This window comes from Labeo rohita, chromosome 9 (assembly GCF_022985175.1).
Source record: "Labeo rohita strain BAU-BD-2019 chromosome 9, IGBB_LRoh.1.0, whole genome shotgun sequence".
Lineage (NCBI taxonomy): Eukaryota > Metazoa > Chordata > Actinopteri > Cypriniformes > Cyprinidae > Labeo > Labeo rohita.
The window spans coordinates 17,206,185-17,225,639 of record NC_066877.1 but is presented as its reverse complement, the minus strand read 5'-3'; the positions used below and the strand labels follow the sequence as shown (position 1 = coordinate 17,225,639).

The 19,455-nt window shown below is 37.8% G+C and overlaps 1 protein-coding gene across 2 annotated transcripts in view; it reads left to right on the top strand.

Moving 5' to 3' along the window:
- Positions 1-19,455, top strand: part of htr2aa (5-hydroxytryptamine (serotonin) receptor 2A, genome duplicate a) — a 70,600-nt gene that overhangs the window by 31,326 nt on the left and 19,819 nt on the right. The window contains exon 1 of one of the 2 annotated variants that reach the window (XM_051118516.1): positions 3,981-4,818. The exons of the other annotated variant lie outside the window; for it this stretch is intronic. Within the exon in view, the coding sequence (XP_050974473.1) occupies positions 4,350-4,818 (469 nt within the window). The 5' untranslated portion in view covers positions 3,981-4,349. Of the gene's footprint in view, positions 1-3,980; positions 4,819-19,455 lie in introns of those variants that run through there. 2 annotated transcript variants of the gene reach the window in all.

The window sequence follows — 19,455 nt, the reverse complement described above, 5'->3', positions numbered from 1 at the left end:
TGCTGATATCTGAGTGGAAAGCAGAGCTGGAGGGCTAGTGCTGATGTCTTGTCCAGTGACCTGGAGTTGTGCTGAGGGTCTGCAGTGAAACAGCTCACACTTCCACTGTCTGTATTATGACCATTGAGCTGAAACTTTAAATAATGCATGTGTGGTTTCCATTTTTCTGTATTTATTTTGCAAGAAGCATCACACAGACAACATTCAGTGCTAATTATTTTGTTTAGTATATCAATGCCATCCTTGGCTATAAAGTAATATGCATATCTGTCTGCTGTGACACAAGCATCACTGCACCACAAAATGTCAACCGAAATACAGTTATATCTGAGAAATGAAGCAAGAAAAGCATGCAGCTGAAAATGTGATGTTAATATTTGCATAACTTATTCATTACTGCACCTCGGCAACTTTCATTTGTGCTGCTAATGAACCGAGCAGAATAAAGACCAAAGTCATTCTGTTATAGTGCTGAGATTATTATTATTTGCAAATATTTCCATGATTTAAATTTTCAAATATAGAACCGAAGCTGTAAAAAGTCATCATGGATGACCACCAATAGACTCTTAAGTGCATTAGAGCAAAATATTTCTTATAAAGCTAAAGTTAATTACAGTCATTTGCTTCCTGCATGTCTGAATGAATCGAAATGGCTGTTTGATATATTTATTTATTTTTACATGCATGCATCTTTCTTCTGTATAAAGAATTCAAATTGTCAACTCAATCTTTTTGTTTGTCAAACTACCAGTTTGCGTGTGTGTGTGTCTTATGTAAAGATTCAATGTGTAAATCTCTGAGCAGTGCTCATTAAAAGGTGACATCTAATTGGCACTGAGCTATTGATAGTCAACACCTGACAGGTTAATTTATTATTAGAGTCTCATGTCTGTAGTGAACACAAACACGTTACCGTGCCCAGCATGGTACAGTTCCATTTCACACCGCACGCACACATTCACATGTAAACATTTATTCTACAAGACATGACTGCCAGGTTAGATGAACAACAAAAAGGAAGATAAGCGGTACAGTGCTGGGGGTAATGGGACATTTCAAATATAAAGAGTGGGAGGAGAAAGAGAGAGAGCTTAGTGAATGATGTACTGATGGATGGATGATGGAGGTTGGAAGGGAATAGATACATAGATTTATAAATAAATGTATGCATGGATAGAAGAAAAATGGGATGGATGGACTTATACAGATAGATGTAAAGCTACATAGATGTATGGATGGATAGAAAGAGATTTGGATGGATGGGCTGATAGAGGGATAGATGAGATGTTTACATATATAAATAGACGTAGGGGTGGGGATATACCGGTAGATATGACTAACCGGTAGAAATTTATCAATCGAGATTTTGGTTTATCAAAATCACATGGTTACACGCTCGCGTGCTGTGCTATGTGGTCACAAAAAAACATTGTTTGCATGCATTTTTAAGCATTGTGGTTTAAAAACAAGTGATCTGAAGTTGTTGAAGCGCAATCTGCAGCGAAAGAGAACTAATTTCACTATATGCATGCACCGTCTGAGAGGTGCGCGCACATGAAGACGTGTTCATAGAGCACGGAGTATTATTTTTGCCGCTTTATAGGCCTTGAACAGTTAAACATACACACTTGTATGTCAAAATGCCCATCTCTGCAAGTATCCTCGTAAACACTATAATTTAGGTCTTAAGTGAAAGCAAACAGCTGTAAAAGAAAACATGTACAGTATATTGGATCCGGGCAGCTCTTAAAATGACAGCAGTCATTCATGTTAATCAAACAACAAAAGAGAGAAAATCTCTCACTGCTCTTGAACAAATCACTTTTGTAACTTTAATAAGAAGAAATATATGTTTAATTTACACAGTGAAGAATATGCAGAGGTTTTATACGTTTGATTACTTTATACAATGTATGTAGCATGTCTTATTTGTTTGTTTGCTGACTGTTTACTTGTCTTGGGTATGCTTATTATTATTATTTTTTTCATTTAGGCTTGGATTCGTTTTTTTGTGATATTGACACTGGTGATAAGAATTATGAAATTTCTATGGTATCAAAAATTTTGCTATCATTAAAGACCTTATTTAAAGGAGAAGTCCACTTCCAGAACAAAAATTGACAGATAATGTACTCGCCCCTTGTCATCCAAGATGTTCATGCTTTTCTTTCTTCAGTCGTAAAGAAATAGTTTTTTGAAGAAAACATTTCAGGATTTTTCTCCATATAGTGGACTTCTTTGTGCCCTGAGTTTGAACTTCCAAAATGCAGTTTAAATGCGGCTTCAAACGATCCCAAATGTAGTTGTCAACAATCCCAGCCGAGGAAGAAGGGTCTTATGTAGCGAAACAATTGGTTATTTTCATAAAAATAATACAATTTATATACTTTTTAATGTCAAACTGTTTTTGTTCCAGTTCATGACAGTTAGGGTATGTCGAAAAACTCCCATCTCATGTTTTCCCTCAACTTCAAAATCGCCCTGTATTGCTGTTATATCTTTTATGTTAAGGGTGTTTGATCTTTGCATGTTCACTTTGCAAAGACTGTGTTGGTACTTCTGCAGTGATGTAACTGTCTTGAACAGAGTTCAGGGAAAACAAGACAAGACGTTTGAGATTAAAATTAAAATTTAAATTGTATTTTTTTTAATGGAAATAACTGATCGTTTCACTAGATAAGAACCTTCTTCCTCGCTTGGGATCGTTTACATCTGCATTTGGGATCTTTTAAACTGCATTTTGGAGGTTCAAACTCAAGGCACCATACCAGTCCATTATATGGAAAAAAATCCTGAAATGTCTTCCTCAAAAAACATAATTTCTTTACGGCTGAAGGAAGAAAGACATGAACATCATGGATGACAAGAGGATGAGTACATTATCTGTAAATTTTTGTTCTGGAAGTGGACTTCTCCTTTAAAGCAAAAATAACAGTTAAAGTCGAAATGAAGATCCATCTTTTCACATCTTTTGTCCTCAGTGTGAAAAGATGGATCTCAGAATCATACAGTCATTGTTGGAAAGGGTTTAAATACACAAAAATGCTAAAAACTCAAAGAATCTGTGGGACCATAAGAATTTTTCTGAAGGACAGCGGGCAGTTGAGCTGTTCAGGACAAACAAGGAACTCATGAACAACAGTCGCTAAACAAAAAAAAACAAAACACAGTTGTGGATCATTCAGGTAACAACACCAGTATTAACAATCAAGTGTAGGTAAACTTCAGGGTCATTTTTATAAATTCAACTATTATTTGCTCTTGTGGACTGTATTTTATTCAGGTCAGTACTAAATAAAAAACAATGCATTTTGTATGATCCCTCTTATTTTGGTAAAAAAAATTAACATTTTTCAGATTCTTCAAGGTGTATGTAAACTTTTGACTTCATCTGTATATTGTGATATATATTGTTACCATAAATACAATTTTTACCATGATATAAGATTTTGGCCATATCGCCAACCCGTAAATAGTCGTATACAGTAGACATATAGATGTATGCATAATAGAAGGATAATTGGACTGATAGAGGGATATGTGTAGATGTATGGATGGATGGATAGATATATGGCTAAAGGGATGGATAGACGGATATGGAAAGATGAAAGGACTGACTTCTCAAAGTAAGTTTGTGTGTTAATATCTTTGTCTAAATGTTTTCCTAATCTTGCCAATTTTATCAATCACATTTTCTTTGGGCCTCAAGCAAGTGGAGAGTGTGTATGTGTGTCGCCTGTCACATTAAATAAGCTCCCAGATTCGTCTTGGTAGTTGCAGACGCAGGTGCAGAAGAAAGAGGAAACACCTGAGGAACTTTCACTAAACCCCTGACTCACACTTCAGTCTCTCTCTCTCTCTCTCTCCCCCTCTCCCTCTCTCTCAGCACAGCTGGATTGAACAGAATGATCACTGGCTTGAGGAGGACCAGAATCTGCTAGCTCCGCACACAGCCAGAGAGAGCAGAGAGAGGGAGCGAGAGAGAGCGCACGCTCAACTATCAGGTCATCCAGCTCGTAAAATCTGTTGTGCTCTGACAACGAGAACAGAGAGGAGCAAAAGACTTCACTTAACAGACACAACACTCACTGTGCTTTGAGAAATGCACGGATTATGGGAACAACATTTCATCTTCACACCTCACATTTTCAATTTTTTAGGCTTTTCGGTGACAGTAAAAGAGTAGCAGGAAGTGTTTTCAAAGAGGACAGAATGAAGCAAACCTCTGGACTCAATGGCTGGATGAAGGATGCTATGAAGAAAAGAAGGATACCTGACCTCTAACCGAACTTGGGAGGTAAAAAACTTTTGTCTTCAAGAATCTATCAGCGCTAATTAGGGACATTATGAACTTGGATGCCAACATTTCAAAACCTGAGCCTAAAAGTGTCTTCACCTCTTCGAACCTAATGCCCTTTGACCCTGACACCTGGACACCGAGCCCGGACATCATGATGGGTAATGTGGTTCGCAACAGTTCGTTTGGCTGTAACAGAAGTTGGGCTGACACAGAAGCATCTCTCTTTCCCAATCTATCCATCAGCGGCACTTCCAGTGAAAAAACAGAACCGCTGGCGTGGCAAAGATGCAACAGCGAGACGAGTAAAGAGGAGTTAGTTCGGAAAAACTGGGCTGCGCTACTGATTTTGGTTGTGGTCATTATTACGGTTACGGGGAACATTTTAGTAATCATGGCTGTCAATCTGGAACGAAAACTGCAAAATGCCACCAATTACTTTCTCATGTCACTGGCAGTGGCAGATATGCTTCTGGGACTTCTGGTCATGCCTGTCTCCATGGTGACCATTGTGTATGGTGAGTCTGCTTCGATTTTGACAGCAGTCATTGATTATGTGGGCAGTGAATTGTACACAGTGTTGAATGTTGATTCTGAATAACAGTAATGTGTGGTACGCTTGTAGTAATGTCAACGTCAAAAGACGTGGTGTGTACGTCTGTCAGGTTGCAGTAGTTTCCAACCAGTCCATTGAAACCATATAAAAAGTTATTACTATATTGAGCTTCCACTGGAAAAAGTTTGAAGCACAGATGTTGCTGATTTTAATAGGGGAAAGATGGAATTTTTCTACCACAGACTTTGGGATTTTCCCACCTCCTACTTAAACATAATGACTGGAACAGCGCTCTCAAGTCGGACATGGCTTACATTGATCAACCATGGCGTCATCAGTGATTGACGATCATAGCGCAACATTACATTTATAATGTAACATTACTATATAAATTTATTTTTTTGCTTTTTGTCTGCTGTTTTTAAACTGAAAGTGAGCATTTCACTTTCATGGCTTTTGTTTTTTGTCGTAATTCGCATAAAAACGCGTAACATTTTCGTTGAGTTGTGGCACCATCTTGTGGTGTATTCTGGTATTCCTCATCCAAACTTCCAACAAAATCAACATGATTGGAGCAGTAAAGATGCAACGTCTAGTAGGGCTGTGATGATAAATCTATACATCGCGATTTCAATTCGGAAATTTTCCAAATGCATCACAATTCTCTCTGGAATCAATTCTGAGCTTAGTTTTTAACGGCAAATTGAGCACTAAACTAGTTTTTAACCACACACTCAATTGCTCACAAAGAAGAGCGAAGAAGTGCGTCATGTAATTCATGTAATTGCACCTTAGCTCAGAATGATTTTACACACCACTGTGAACACACTTGTAATTCGCTTCAACCTTTATGAATGATTATTTTAGGTTCTAGTTTAAGTAGGGTTGAGCGATAATAACAAAAAATTATATCTCAGTATTTTCTGGAATTTTGTCAGTAACGATAGTTAGACAAAATGTAGCTGAGCATGTAATTGTGCTGGTATTTTATTCAATAGTGATATTTGAAATAATTACGGGAAAAAAGCAAAATACTTTATACTTTAAATATAAACCTAAAATCGCCAGTAGGTGGTGGCGAATCACTGAGAGTCATTGAGTCATTCATTCAACTGATTCATTCAAACGGCTGATTGATTCAGTAACAAAACACCGTAGTGTTTTGCTTAGAGACGTATGGTAAAATGTTCTGCTGTGGCTTTGTTTGAAACTATAGAGCAAAAACAGGACTTGTGCCTAAAGTCAATTAATATTAAGTTAAGTTCTTGTTTATTGTACTGTATTATTAAATCATTATCACATTTGCGATCATGCTAATATTTGGAAAAAACTGTACTCTTTGTGTGATATTAACTATATCTGATGATATAAATATAAAAGACATCTTAAAGTCAAACTGGGGCAAATTTGTCCCCTATCTTGAATTCTGAGGGAATTCTAAATGTATTTTAATAGACTAAATCACGCAGTAAAAGCGTGACTTCTAAATGTGCACGCGCAGTAGTCCATCTCAGCGTGTGCATGGACTCTCTGGTTGTGTTTTTGTTTGTTTGTTTTTTTGCAATATACTTTATAATGTCAAATAACAGATAATTTTAAGAACAATTACAATATTCTCGTAGATTATATATATCGCGCACCCCTATGTGTAAGGAATTGAAAGCAAGCGGAGTACGTCTGTTTCTAAAGCATGCAGCGCCACCTGCTGTTAAAGACTAAGCTCAGAATCGATTCTAGAGACGATCATGATGCTTTTAGAAAATCTCAGAATCGATGTAGGGATGTGCGAGACTTGACGACTAAACGCTACTTTTGCTGTTAGACAACATTGCAAAGACTAGTTGCTGATGTTATTTATTTATTTATTTATTTTTTAAATGTTTGTTTAGCTTTATATACGTATAAATATATTTTTACAAAGGCTACATTCAAATTGCTGCCATGTTAATGTTACATTTTAAAGATAAAATATTATTTTGAAAAGTGGACATTGCAGTGGGCTCAGAGAAAAGTCCACTTGTAAAACAAGCAACGTGTGGAAGTATTTTGGTTTCGGAGAACCTAAAACTATAGCAGCTGTTGTAAGACCTTTTGATTAAAATGGATTATTTCAAATGGAGTGTATATATGCACACAGTAGTTGAATAGTCGTTTACATAATTTTCGTTTAAACGTCTGTGAATCAGTCTTAGCACACATCCCTGGTGATGTCACAACCTTGAGACAGACGTGATTGAACTAGATAACTTCAGTGACCCTTTAAATTGATAAGTTAATAAAAACTTCAGAGAAAACAAGTTATGCAGTATTAGTTTGAATTATATAACTATTTCTTGAGGCATATAATGTCTAAACCAATTATATGCCCATTTTATTCTTGAATTTTATTCTATACTTTATTCTTGTATTTTTTGGTGCATACACATTGTTTGAAGTGACTTCTGCAGCATACAGTATTTATGGCATTTCATGGTAATTGTCTAACCTGACACTATTCTGAATGCATTTTATATTTTAATTCACTGATTAGTTGTTTTCACTGTTCTAATATTTAATTTTCACATTTTAGTATATATGGCCATGTTTATTATTTATTATTCCACATTGTGTTGTTAATTTTGTTTTGATTCATTATCTGTCGTGTTTCATCAGGGAAATGTTAATTTCTGTGTAATTTGTTATTTGTATACTTAAAGTGGATGTGTTAATTGATCATTAGTGGCCTTGTATACACTGACAAGGTTATTTTCATGCGAACGGTTTTGCTGGATGACATTGTGGATTATTTTAATTGCCCCTATATTTTTTAATGAGTCCAAACATATGAAAAATGCATGGTTTAGCACAAAAGATTTCATATTCGTTCGAGTCTGAAGATGTGTTTACTGTTTAAGAAGGAATAAGAAATGTGTTTCTCTGATGGAGCTTGACAGTGAAATGTCATTGTCACGCTATATTTCAGGCTGTTGTCTGTGTGCCGAGGCAGCGGCTTTGAAGAACTCGGAGACAGAGAGGTTAAGATCGCACTAGAGTGTGCATGAGAGAAACATGCCACCCTCTTCACCGTTTCCATCTCTCTCTGTGTCTCTCTTCTGCTCATCTGTCCCCTCTATATTTGCTGTGGGAGGTATTAGTACTATTAGTCAGACTGGGGATGTGAATCAGTGTCATTCCACTGATTCCGGACAGAGTCACGTTACAGCTGAAACCTTGTTAACATTTCAAGGTGTGTGTGTGAGTGGAATGACCTCTGCTGCGTAATAATCTTTCTGGTAAATGGTCAGACAAATGAACCCATTAAAGATGATGTTGAGGAAGAATTTTTAAAGAAAGTCTAATGATTTTCCGCTGCGTAAATGCTGGACTGATGCTATTCAAATCCATTGGATGCTGGAGACACTCACCACTTCACCTGTACTCTTATGAAGCAATTTGTCTTTGTCTCCTGGCTGCCTGTGCTTTTTTTGGTTTTGTTGCTCAGAAAAATGACACTATTGTTGTGCTAACATTTTTTATGCACCTTTATTCTGCCTGTTAATTAGCTTGATTAAGCTCTTTGTCCTTGTGTTTGATGGTTGAGTCACATTCTGTCTGTTCCATTCTCTCTTTCTCTCTCTTTCTGTCTCACATGTATGTGTGTGCATACACAAACACAATGGCTGATAACAATAAGCCCATAATAACTATCATATTAATATATATATATATATATATATATATATATATATATATATATATATAAATATATATGGTATGTTTGTTGCGTTCCGGAGCATTGCAGTTGTTTGCGTTGTTTTAATTTCTTCTGCCTCAGGATCTGACTCAGGCTCAAGCATATATGGTTCTATCACAGTATTTGCTATATCGATTATAACAACACACAACATGCTGTAAAGGAAGTTGTGGAAACGGTGCAATGAAGTTCAATCATAGTGGGTTTTTACCTCCATTCCCCTTCTAGGGAGCTTGCGCTGTGTCCTCTAGCGGACACTATGGGTAATACCATCAGCAAGACCGGTGTCTGAAGTATGTGTGAAACAACTCGAAGCCCATGACGTCACTGAGCACTGCACGGAAGTATAAAAGGGTGCCTGACGAATACGTCACCAACTTTTGTTGTCTTCAGGAGCCATTTGTTTGTCAGTGTGAAGATGTTATGGAGAAAAGGCAAGTGACCGTTTTAGAAAGTGTGTGCCTCCATGTCCGAGGTTTCTGGCACCCCAAAAACACTCAATCTGTGTGTTATGTGTCTTGGTGAGGAGCATGCACGTTCGTGCTTGAGGGCTCTGAATGCGCTCATTGTAAAGTTCTCTATTGGAAAGCTCCATTTGCATTCTTGAGGGATGAGGGACAAGCATCTGCTTCTCACGGGTTCGGATCCCGTTGCTGCCGAGGCATGACAAAGACTCGGATCATAGGGTTCTCTGGCTTCCTGGCCGATCATGACCACCCTTCTTCCAGGAGCCTCCCCTTTCTGCCTGACCTCCACACAGAGTAGTGAGATCATGGGATAGACCATACTCGGCTCAGCTGCATCTAAGAAAATTACGGTAATGTTGAGGGTGTGGCTCAGAAAGGATACGTGAAGATATCTGTCCCAGGGTGAGTCGCCTTCTTCAAAGACTCCTGCTCTGCCATTCAGACCAAGTCATTTTCATTTTACATATTAAGACATATCGTTACAAAAAACTGGTTATCTGTCTGTTTGATCTGTAAGGAAGTTTCTATGCTTTCCCAAGTCGTCTTCTAAAACCTCTGGGAGAGTCTGTCTCAATCTGAGGGTCGTATAAAGGATAAAAAGAGTCAGGCAAAATGGCGGCCTAGTGCTAAGAGGAAGAGAGTGGATTTCTGGAATGTGTTGGATAAGAAGAAATTCTCAATGAGAATGCTCTATTCGCATTTGTCCCTCTTCTAGAGGGATGAAGGACAAGCGTCTGCATCTTGCAGTTTGGATCCCAAGGCACAGCGAAGACTAAGAAAGTTATGGACCTTTCAAAAGCTCCCACATCTAGCTCGAGTGCTCGGCAGGATCCAGAAACACTTTTTCTTGGGTTATCGGGTCTTGTGGCCCGATTTTGGGGGACTCATCTAGTACAAGAGTGGGCAAGTGGTTGGCAATGGTGCGAGGACTGAATCTTCCCAACCTAACTTCAGGCCTGCATACAAGGTTCTTCCAGGCTCTGCAGTACTTCTGTTGAGGTGGTGGTCGAGAAGTTCAGAGAGGTGAAGGTGTAGGGTTCGCTGTAGGGGCTTGGCCAATTATTGGCGTCAACACTAAGCATTTTTATGGTTATTGGTATTGGCCATTCTCAAAATCGATTTGCCAGTAAAATAATTTAAAAGCATTTAAAGAGTTTTTGTCAGAGCCCTGTTTTTCTTAATTTTGACATTCATTTTCATTTTCATTTTTACATCAGACATAAATATTGGTTCGAAATATAGGTTATTGGTCTACTTGATCTGTAATAATTGGTATCGCCATCAGCCCTGAAAGACATATCGGTCAACCCCTAGTCTGGCTACCTTCAGAAAATTCATTTTTTTTGCCGTCCCAAGTCACCCTCTAAAACCTCTGAGAGAGTCCATCTCAATCTGAGGATCATAGACAGAATCAGAAGAGTAGTGGCCACTCGTGCCCACTCCTCCCTCTAGGAGTCAGGGAAAGTGGTGGGCGAGTGCTAAGAGGAAGTGAGATCTCAGGAATGCAATGAGAAGAAATTCTCTTCTCAAAGGATGAAGGACAAGCACCTGCGTCTTGCGGTTTGGGTCCCATTGCTGCCAAGGCACAGCGAAGACTCAGAAGGGTATGGACCTTTTGAAAACTCCCGCTGCCTGCTCGAGCACTTGGCGGAATCCAGACACTCTTTCTCTCGGGTTATCGGATCCTGCGAATATCGCTTTTTTTGGGCTTGTCTAGTGAGAGTGAGAACGTGGATATAATTGGAGATGGTGTGAGCACCGAATCTTCCCAACCTAACTACAGCCCTGCATACAAGGCTTTTCCAGGCTCTGCGGTACTTCTGTTGAGATGGTGGTTGAGAAGTTCAGGGATATGAAGGTGCAGTCTGCTGTAGGGTTGGACTGATTAACAGCCTGGCCAATTTAAGCATTTTTATGGTTATCGTTTTGGCCATTTTCAAAACTGCCCTTGTTATTCATAATTTTGACATTAACTTTCATTTTTACACCAAACACACACACAAACATGAATATATATATATATATATATATATATATATATATATATATATATATATATATATATATATGTAACGAAACATATATATATATATATATATATCTCGGTTCAGAATATTGGTTGTCTGTCTTGTCTGTCTGTCTGTCTGTCTGATCTGCCTTCATACCCCATCATCCCAAGTCTTCCTCTAAAACCTCCTGGGGGTTCTTCTTGATCTGAGGATCTGACAGAATCAGAAGAGTTGCATGCCCACTTGCGCCCCTCATTCCTCCTTTGATAATATGAGGAATGATATGAACAGGTGAACACTTGAATTCCATGAGTTGTGCTACAGACATGAATGATAGCTTTGAATCATGTGGCTCAGAGTTGTGCAATCTGAGTTAAAAGCTTTGACTGGCATAAAATAAAGTGAATTAAAAAAAAAAAATCATAAGCAATCGCCTAGCAACCACCCAAAACAGACACTCAGAACACCTTAGCACCTGCATAACAATGCCCTGCCAACTGCCAACTGGCACAGCAGCTAGCGAGTTTTTCATGGGAAACCACTACTTACATTTTCTTCAAAAAATGTAAAAATTGTCTTGTTTGGAATAAGCTGATTGATCAGATGATAATTAGTGTCTTTGAATTGATAATGGGTCGATTCAGCAGCCAGCTGCTCTGTACTGTGCCAGCAATGGCCACATGCAGTCACAGAGGAAAGAAGCTAATCACTATAATACTGTGGGCTGATCAAAATGACAGAACAGTGTGTTTTAACACAGATATTCTGATAAAGAACATTGTATGTAAAGAAACTTCGTGTACACACAATCAGAGAGGCTTGTGACGGGTAGTGCACATGCTCCGACACTGTTGCACAGTTGGGAGCGATGAGTTTTTGTCCTTTTATATCTATTATGCATCCACCCACTTCAGTTTCCTGTCAATCCTTTATTTATACTATACACTGAAGTGAAAAAAGCCATAAAAATAATTGAAAAAGGGTTATAACAGTAAGGGGGAATTCATTAAGAACGAATTGCAACTGCTGATAGTGCTGTTTATTTAAGCAAATATGGAAATCAAGCATAAACGCACCCACAAAATTAGTCTTGAATGCAATTTGCACACCACAGTCTTGATGACTGTAAAGCATCTCTCCACCACTGCAATCCAGCTGCCTGAATTGTCTCTTTAAAGCGCAACAGGTCCAGATGTATGATTGGCTGTTATCATTTGATCATCAGCTGGTGATGATGATTAATAGAAAATGTATACGAACATCTAAGCCACCTTCACATTATCATTAGAGGGAATGTCCTCATAAAGACATTTCTGAGAACCAGTGATGAGGATCAGCGAAACGTCACTGAAACTTCTGCTGAATCACTTGTAAACAGACAGATTCCACTCGTCTTAGACGAGAGCAGAGAGGCTGAAATGCTTTCGGACAAGCGGAGATGACAGAGAGAGCGAAAAACTGAAATACTGGACCGAGATCTTAAAAAAAAATCCACAAGAGAGGGATCACTTCTGAAGCTGCAGGGGTGATAAAATCAGAGAGGAACTCCCATTGAGTTTCAGCAATGACGTACCAGAGCGGTGACGAAGCGTGCACTGAGTAATCCAATGGTAATCAGAGGCGTTTTATAAATAGCAGCGCGTTTCTAACCCATTATCCAAACAGGTAAGAATAGCCGTGTGTGTGTGTCCATTATCTCACAGGAGCCAAGGGAGCCAGTGCCTCCTAACAAAAGAAAACAGCTAAATAATAAATTTGATTAATGTGCCTAAAAGAAGGTGACTATTAATATCCAAACAACAGTTAGTAGTTTTTTATTATATTATATTATATTTAGTGCTGTCAATCAATTTAAAAAAACAAAACAAAATAATAACACATTTTCTAAATTAATCATGATTAATCACAATTAATTCCAAATAACATTAACGTTTTTAAATATTGCAAATAATTTCACGTTCAATCTTCAAATGAATGTAGAAACAACATAAAAACAGTATATTTTTAATGTTTGTTTAATGGCATCTTGTTTTGACTGAAGGTGAATATCACTGATACCAAAATTACTGATGTCTCTAGGAAATTGTTCTTTTTTTCTAATATTACTAAATACTAATACTAAATTAAATACAGATGAATCCTTAAAAGCTGCAAAAGTTATTGATTTCCACTTTTTTTCTTTTGTTCTTTGATTAACAGACATTACAGCAGCTGATTATTAAAGAAAAAGTCCACTTCCAGAACAACAATTCACAAATAATTTACTCACCCCCTTGTCATCCAAGATGTTCGTGTCTTTCTGTCTTCAGTCGTGAAGAAATTATGGTTTTTGAGGAAAATATTTCAGCATTTTTCTCTATATAATGGACTTCATTGGTGCCCCGATTTTGAACTTCCAAAATATAGTTTAAATGCAGCTTCAAATGGCTCTAAACGATCCTAGCCGAGGAAGAAGGGTCTTATCTGGCGAAACAATCGATCTTTTTTTTTTTTTTTAGAAAATATATATTTTTTTAGACTTTTTAAGCACAAAAGCTCATGTAGCACAGGCTCTGGGATGCTTGTTCACGACGCTATGCACTATTGAATCACATCGAAAGGTCACGCGGAAAGTAGGCCAATGAAGTCCATTATGTGGAGAAAAATCCTGAAATGCTTTCCTCAAAAACCATAATTTCTTTACGACTGAAGACAGAAAGAGATGACCATCTTGGATGTCAAGGGGGTGAGTAAATTATTTGTGAATTGTTGTTCTGGAAGTGGAGTTCTCCTTTAAGATATTTGGCTGCTATTACTTTAAGAGCTGCCGCTGTTGGACGTGACGCAGATCTGACACACATGCTTGTAGTTTCATTCGTGCTTTAATATGAAATGATACAGTACAGGCTACAGTGTGCAGCGCCACATTTGTGTGTGCAATTGAAACGTGTGCTACGTGCACAGTAGTGTATGGATCATTTTGTAATAAAAACAATATTTCTATTTAATAAAAAAGAGGAGTTTGTCCATGTCCCTTGAATGGTTGTCCACCCTGTTGTATTGTGAAATCCGCCACTGTAAGAAAAGGCCGTCCCCTTTAGTGACATCTGGACAACAGATTTTTTGTCTCTTCGGTGGTGGGAATTTCAAAAGCTGAGATGAATAAGTTGGTGACTTTTAACCTGAAAAATTGTCTTTGTATGAGTTTGCTTACTTGCTTTTCCTAAGCTTAGCATAAAATATGCCAGAAGTAATTAGAATACAGTGTTTATATGTACGTTTAAATATACTAAATTCTCTTCAACAACCAGACTGACTAATTAGCTAGTTACAGTTTGTTGTAAGTTAATATGCTAACTGATGCTAAAAACGTCCACCCTGTCATGTTGGTCACTCATAGCATTCATTTGTAGCTAATGTTGCTAAAAGCTAAAATAATTATCTAAAAAATGTGTGGGAGCTCTGCTAAGATGTTTTTATAGTACTTGATTGTCTACTATTTATGACATGACATAAAGCGAATGGGAAATTAAGATCAAAAATTTTTAGTATTGTGAGGCTTGAAAGGCACTCTGGTGATACTGACCCAGGTAAATTCGTTTTTACCGACATATGGCTTGACAACATGCCATCTGACTGGAGTTCCTCGTGATCTGTACCGTTTCCACTCTCACTGGGGCTTGTCGTTGAGGCAAAATGGAGTGTGCGTCTTAAAATTCCCGTTTGAAGTGGTCGTATAGGCATTCTGCGTCTAAATAAATGCAATTCCTGTCGAGAAAAAAGAGACAGAAGCAGCAGTTGTGAGTAGGTGATGTGACTTGGTTCTAATGAATTTGATTGAAGCAAATAAAGCAATAAGTCATGAGAGGCAATGTGTTACTATACCATGGTTAATGATAATTAATAGCGATAAAGACGCCAGTGTTTAATTAACAGCTACATGTACTACATAATATAATTTATCAGTCTGACTGTAGGCTGTTTGCAGTTACCAAGCAACTTATCACATTAATATAGAATGTACTGTATTAATTTGCCTTCACTCTGTCTGATTTTAAGGTATCGTCTTAAATTCTGGTATATTTTTGGTCTTCATCGATCCTGTTTTCTATAGATCCAGATGAAGTGACGGTTAGGGAAGCCAAAATAAATGGGATCAGAATACACACAGAAACTAATTTCCCCCTGATTCTCTAAACCTCTCAATCTCCCAAACGGCTCCACAGCAGAGCTCTGGCATAATCCCCTGCCACGTCATGTCACCATGACGATAGAGTGTTCCAGAACAACACTCAAAGCTCAATAGCTGCCGTTAATGCAGCACTGATGGTTCTCTGGCACAGGTGGTCTCTAGGTTGCTACGGCGCTCGCCGACTAAAAAGAGTGGAGTGACTTAATGAGCAGCATGAAGGGCTAATGACGAGCATCTGCGTAGACACTGAAATATATCTTTCATTTCATTCTCATTAGGGTCGTGGCCACTTTAAGCACTTGACACCTGTGCCACATCAGTAATGGCTGCTTAACTATTCTCTATTGATCATACACCTGTGTTATAGATCTGGGGTGGGATGTAGTATCTTGTGGATGGTTATTGATAGACATCATCACTTTCCTAAATGTGAACTGCAACATTTCTGCGTCTGCTGTTACAGTGTAAAACCCTGTGTCTTATTCACTAATCACAAGCAGTTCAGTTTAATCAGGCGCTTACAGTGCTGGAAAAGCACATTCGAATTGTATTCAAATTCAAATGTGTATTCAAATGAAGTCATTGCCATTCTTTTCAGCACAGACACGCCTTTCTATGTAAATTAGAATTACAGATTGTGCTTTATTAAAAATAACTCGGCGCTGTTTGCCTGCCGCAGTCAGTGTTGCCAAAGAAATTTTTTTTCTGTTGATCATAGGAGCAGTTATTCATCAAACTAATATCAAATAATGGCATTAGAAATATACAGTGGCATGTTAAAGTTTGGGAACCCCTTGCAGAATCTGTGAAAATGTAATTAGTTTTAACAAAATAAGAGAGATCATACAAAATGCATGTTATTTTTTATTTAGTACTGTCCTGAGTAAGATATTTACATAAAATGTTTACATATAGTCCACAAGACATATAATAGCTGAAATTATTAAAATAACCCCCTTCAAAAGTTTAGGGACCCTTTGGTTCTTAATACTGTGTGTGGTTACCTGGATGATCTGACTTTTTTGATTTATGTTGGTTGTTCATGAGTCCCTTGTTTGTTCTGAACAGTTAAACTGTTAAACTGTTAAACTTCAGCACTGTTCTTCAGAAAAATCCTCCAGGTCCTGCAGATTCTTTAGTTTTCTAGCATTTTTTGCATATTTGATCCTTTTCCATCAGTGACTGTATGACTTTGAGATCCATCTTTTCACACTGAGGACAACTGAGGGACCCAAACACAACTATTAAAAATGGTTCAAGCATTCACTGATACTCCAGAAGAAAACATGATGCATTAAGAGCCGGGGGGTGAAAACTTTTGAACAGGATGAATACGGAAACGCCCGTCCCTGTATGGCAGAGTATAACAGTCACCATACCCTAGCCCAGTCAGGTGTGCCGTGGAATATTATCTAAACTTCATATGTGTATTACATTTCGTTATTATTGTTTTAAATTGGTCTGTTGGTGCTATTGGTCATCCTTATGTCTGTTTGAGGGTTTTACAAATATTTAACCAATGAAAAGCATTCAAAAGAACCTGTCACTAAACCCCGTAATGCCACTGGATCCTCAAATTGTCAGTGAAACCTTGTAAGTTCACACCACGTTCATTCAGAATGAGGAATCGCACAGCGTGCACAGCCTGGAGACAGCTCCGCTTGTTCGCAATGCAAGAGTAAATAAATAGTGTTTGAGTAAAGAAAGCGCCATACTTATTCAAACATCAGCTATGTATGTAGAGGATAGAGTTTTTTGTGTGTTTAAAGAGCGGAGGAGAGTCTTAGCGTTTGCCATCTATTTGTAGCCAGTATTACTTTTGTGCATTTCAAATATCCTGTTCTGTACAGGCTGTGCATATAGCGCTTCATTGTTTATATCATAAATCGATTTTGGCCAAGTGTATGAAATGACAAGAAAAACTAAGCGCCCATACAGCTAAAATAAAAGTTTTTACCCCCCGGCTCTTAATGCATTATATTTCCTTCTGGAGCACTTCACTACCTTTCTGGGCCTTGAACGTGGTAGTTGGTTGTTGCTGTCTGTGCAGGGTCATAAAGTTCTTGGATTTCATCAAAAATATCTATTTGTGTTCCGAAGATGAACAAAGGTTTTTCTGAACCTTTGGGTTTGGAACGATATGAGGGTGAATAATTAAAGGAGAACTCCACTTCCAGAGCAACAGTTTACAAATAATTTACTCACCCCCTTGTCATCCAAGACGTTCATGTCTTTCTGTCTTCAGTCGTAAAGAAGTTATGATTTTTAAGGAAAGCATTTCAGGATTTTTCTTCATATAATGGACTTCAGTGGTGCCCCCGATTTTGAACTTCCAAAATGCAGTTTAAATGCAGCTTCAAAGGGCTCTAAACGATCCCAGCCAAGAAAAAAGGGTCTTATCTAGCTAAACGATCTGTCATTCTTTTTTAAAATAAAAATTTGTATATTTTTAAAAGCTCTGGGATGCGCATCCATGATGCTACGTACTACAGAATCATATTGAAAGGTCACGCGCGACTCACCACCTGACTTGCTGATTCTTTCCAAAAGTGGAATAGAGATGGTCCATTCTTGACAGCATTGAGATTCCTGCTCTCTTGGCAATGGTTGGCATTTTCCACACATGCACCACCATGTCTCGTTTGAACGTCTGCCCGAGGCTTGAGAGACGTGTGTCACCGCGGCAGTCTCTTCTCTCTAAGTTCATCGTCTGTGTACTCCTACAACTTCAGAGTCGTCTGACATCGTTGTACCTTTTTGTTTGTAAACAGCGTTTGATTTACTTGCACTTCATTAGTCTTTGCATGTTTGCTTTGTAAACACTGGGTCTGTAGTTCTGGCTACGTTGCTCATGACCTTTTGACGTGATTCTGTAGTACGTAGCGTCGTGGACGCGCATCCCAGAGCTAGTCTTACACAAGCTTTTGTGCTTAAAAAAAAACAAATTTTAATTTTTCTAAAAAAAAAAAAAAAAAAAAAAAAAAAGATTTTCCTAGATAAGACCCTTCCTACTGGTCTGGGATCGTTTAGAGCCCTTTGAAGCTGCATTTAAACTGCATTTTGGAAGTTCAAAATTGGGGGCACCATTGAAGTCCATTATATGAAGAAAAATACTGAAATGCTTTCCTTAAAAACCATAATTTCTTTACGACTGAAGACAGAAAGACATGAACGTCTTGGATGAGAAGGGGGTGAGTAAATTTGTAAATTGTTGTTCTGGAAGTGGACTTCTCCTTTAATGACAGAATTTTCATTTATGAGTGAACTATCCCTTTAAGTAAATAATAGTGTCACTAAAGCAATGCAAACAGCTTGTGCAAATAAATAATGCTACCAAATGTGCGCAATTCATTCATTCATAAATGATTTAAGAAAATAATAATAACAACCTAGACTGATTGGAAAAATGTGCCTCTACCTACATTTTTATAAAAACTCCAAAAACGTACATACACTAGTGACAGTAATACAACAACTTTTATTCCTTTTCACACAAATTATGATTACAGGGGCAGATATTGATTAATAAAGACGTATTTTCATGAGATTTCTTGCACAATACTATGTTATGACCTCAAAATAGTTTTACCTAATACATTTTCATGTTTGTATCACATAACCAGCTCCATATGTATGGCTTTTTGGACGTGGTAAACTTGCTCAGGAGCTCACCTGGTACAGCACTGCACTTGTGATGCAAAACGATCAGGTACAAGACCTATGAAACATGCTTCTTGATGAAAGAGCTCAAAGATATGTATAAGCAAGATAAAAAAGCATCTCACGTTTACTTTTTAAACGCTCGGTTAGGTTTGATGTGGGGTTTTCAGATGCAGTAAAGTATTATTAGCACCACTCACTGGATAATTAATTTCTGAACTGCTGTGATATGTACGCAGTAACCTAAAAGCAAGAACAAAGTCAAAACATTGCCAGATTCACATCCATCTGTTTTGGATAAAACTGAACACGCTTTTGGGGGCTCTTACCAGACATTTCCCTTTGAAAGTGTCATAAAATGCACAAGATGCAACGTAATGTCATTTTGCAGAAATGTTGCCACAGGCACTTTTTTTCCACTGAGCCTAGGTTAAATAAGGCTCAGTGGAAAGAGCCTTGGTTAATAATTAAATAAATTTTTTTTTTGTTATGGTGGAGTTTGTTATTCCCTGGTCATTGTATGCTTAAAGCATCAACATTATTAAAAACAAACTTCCAG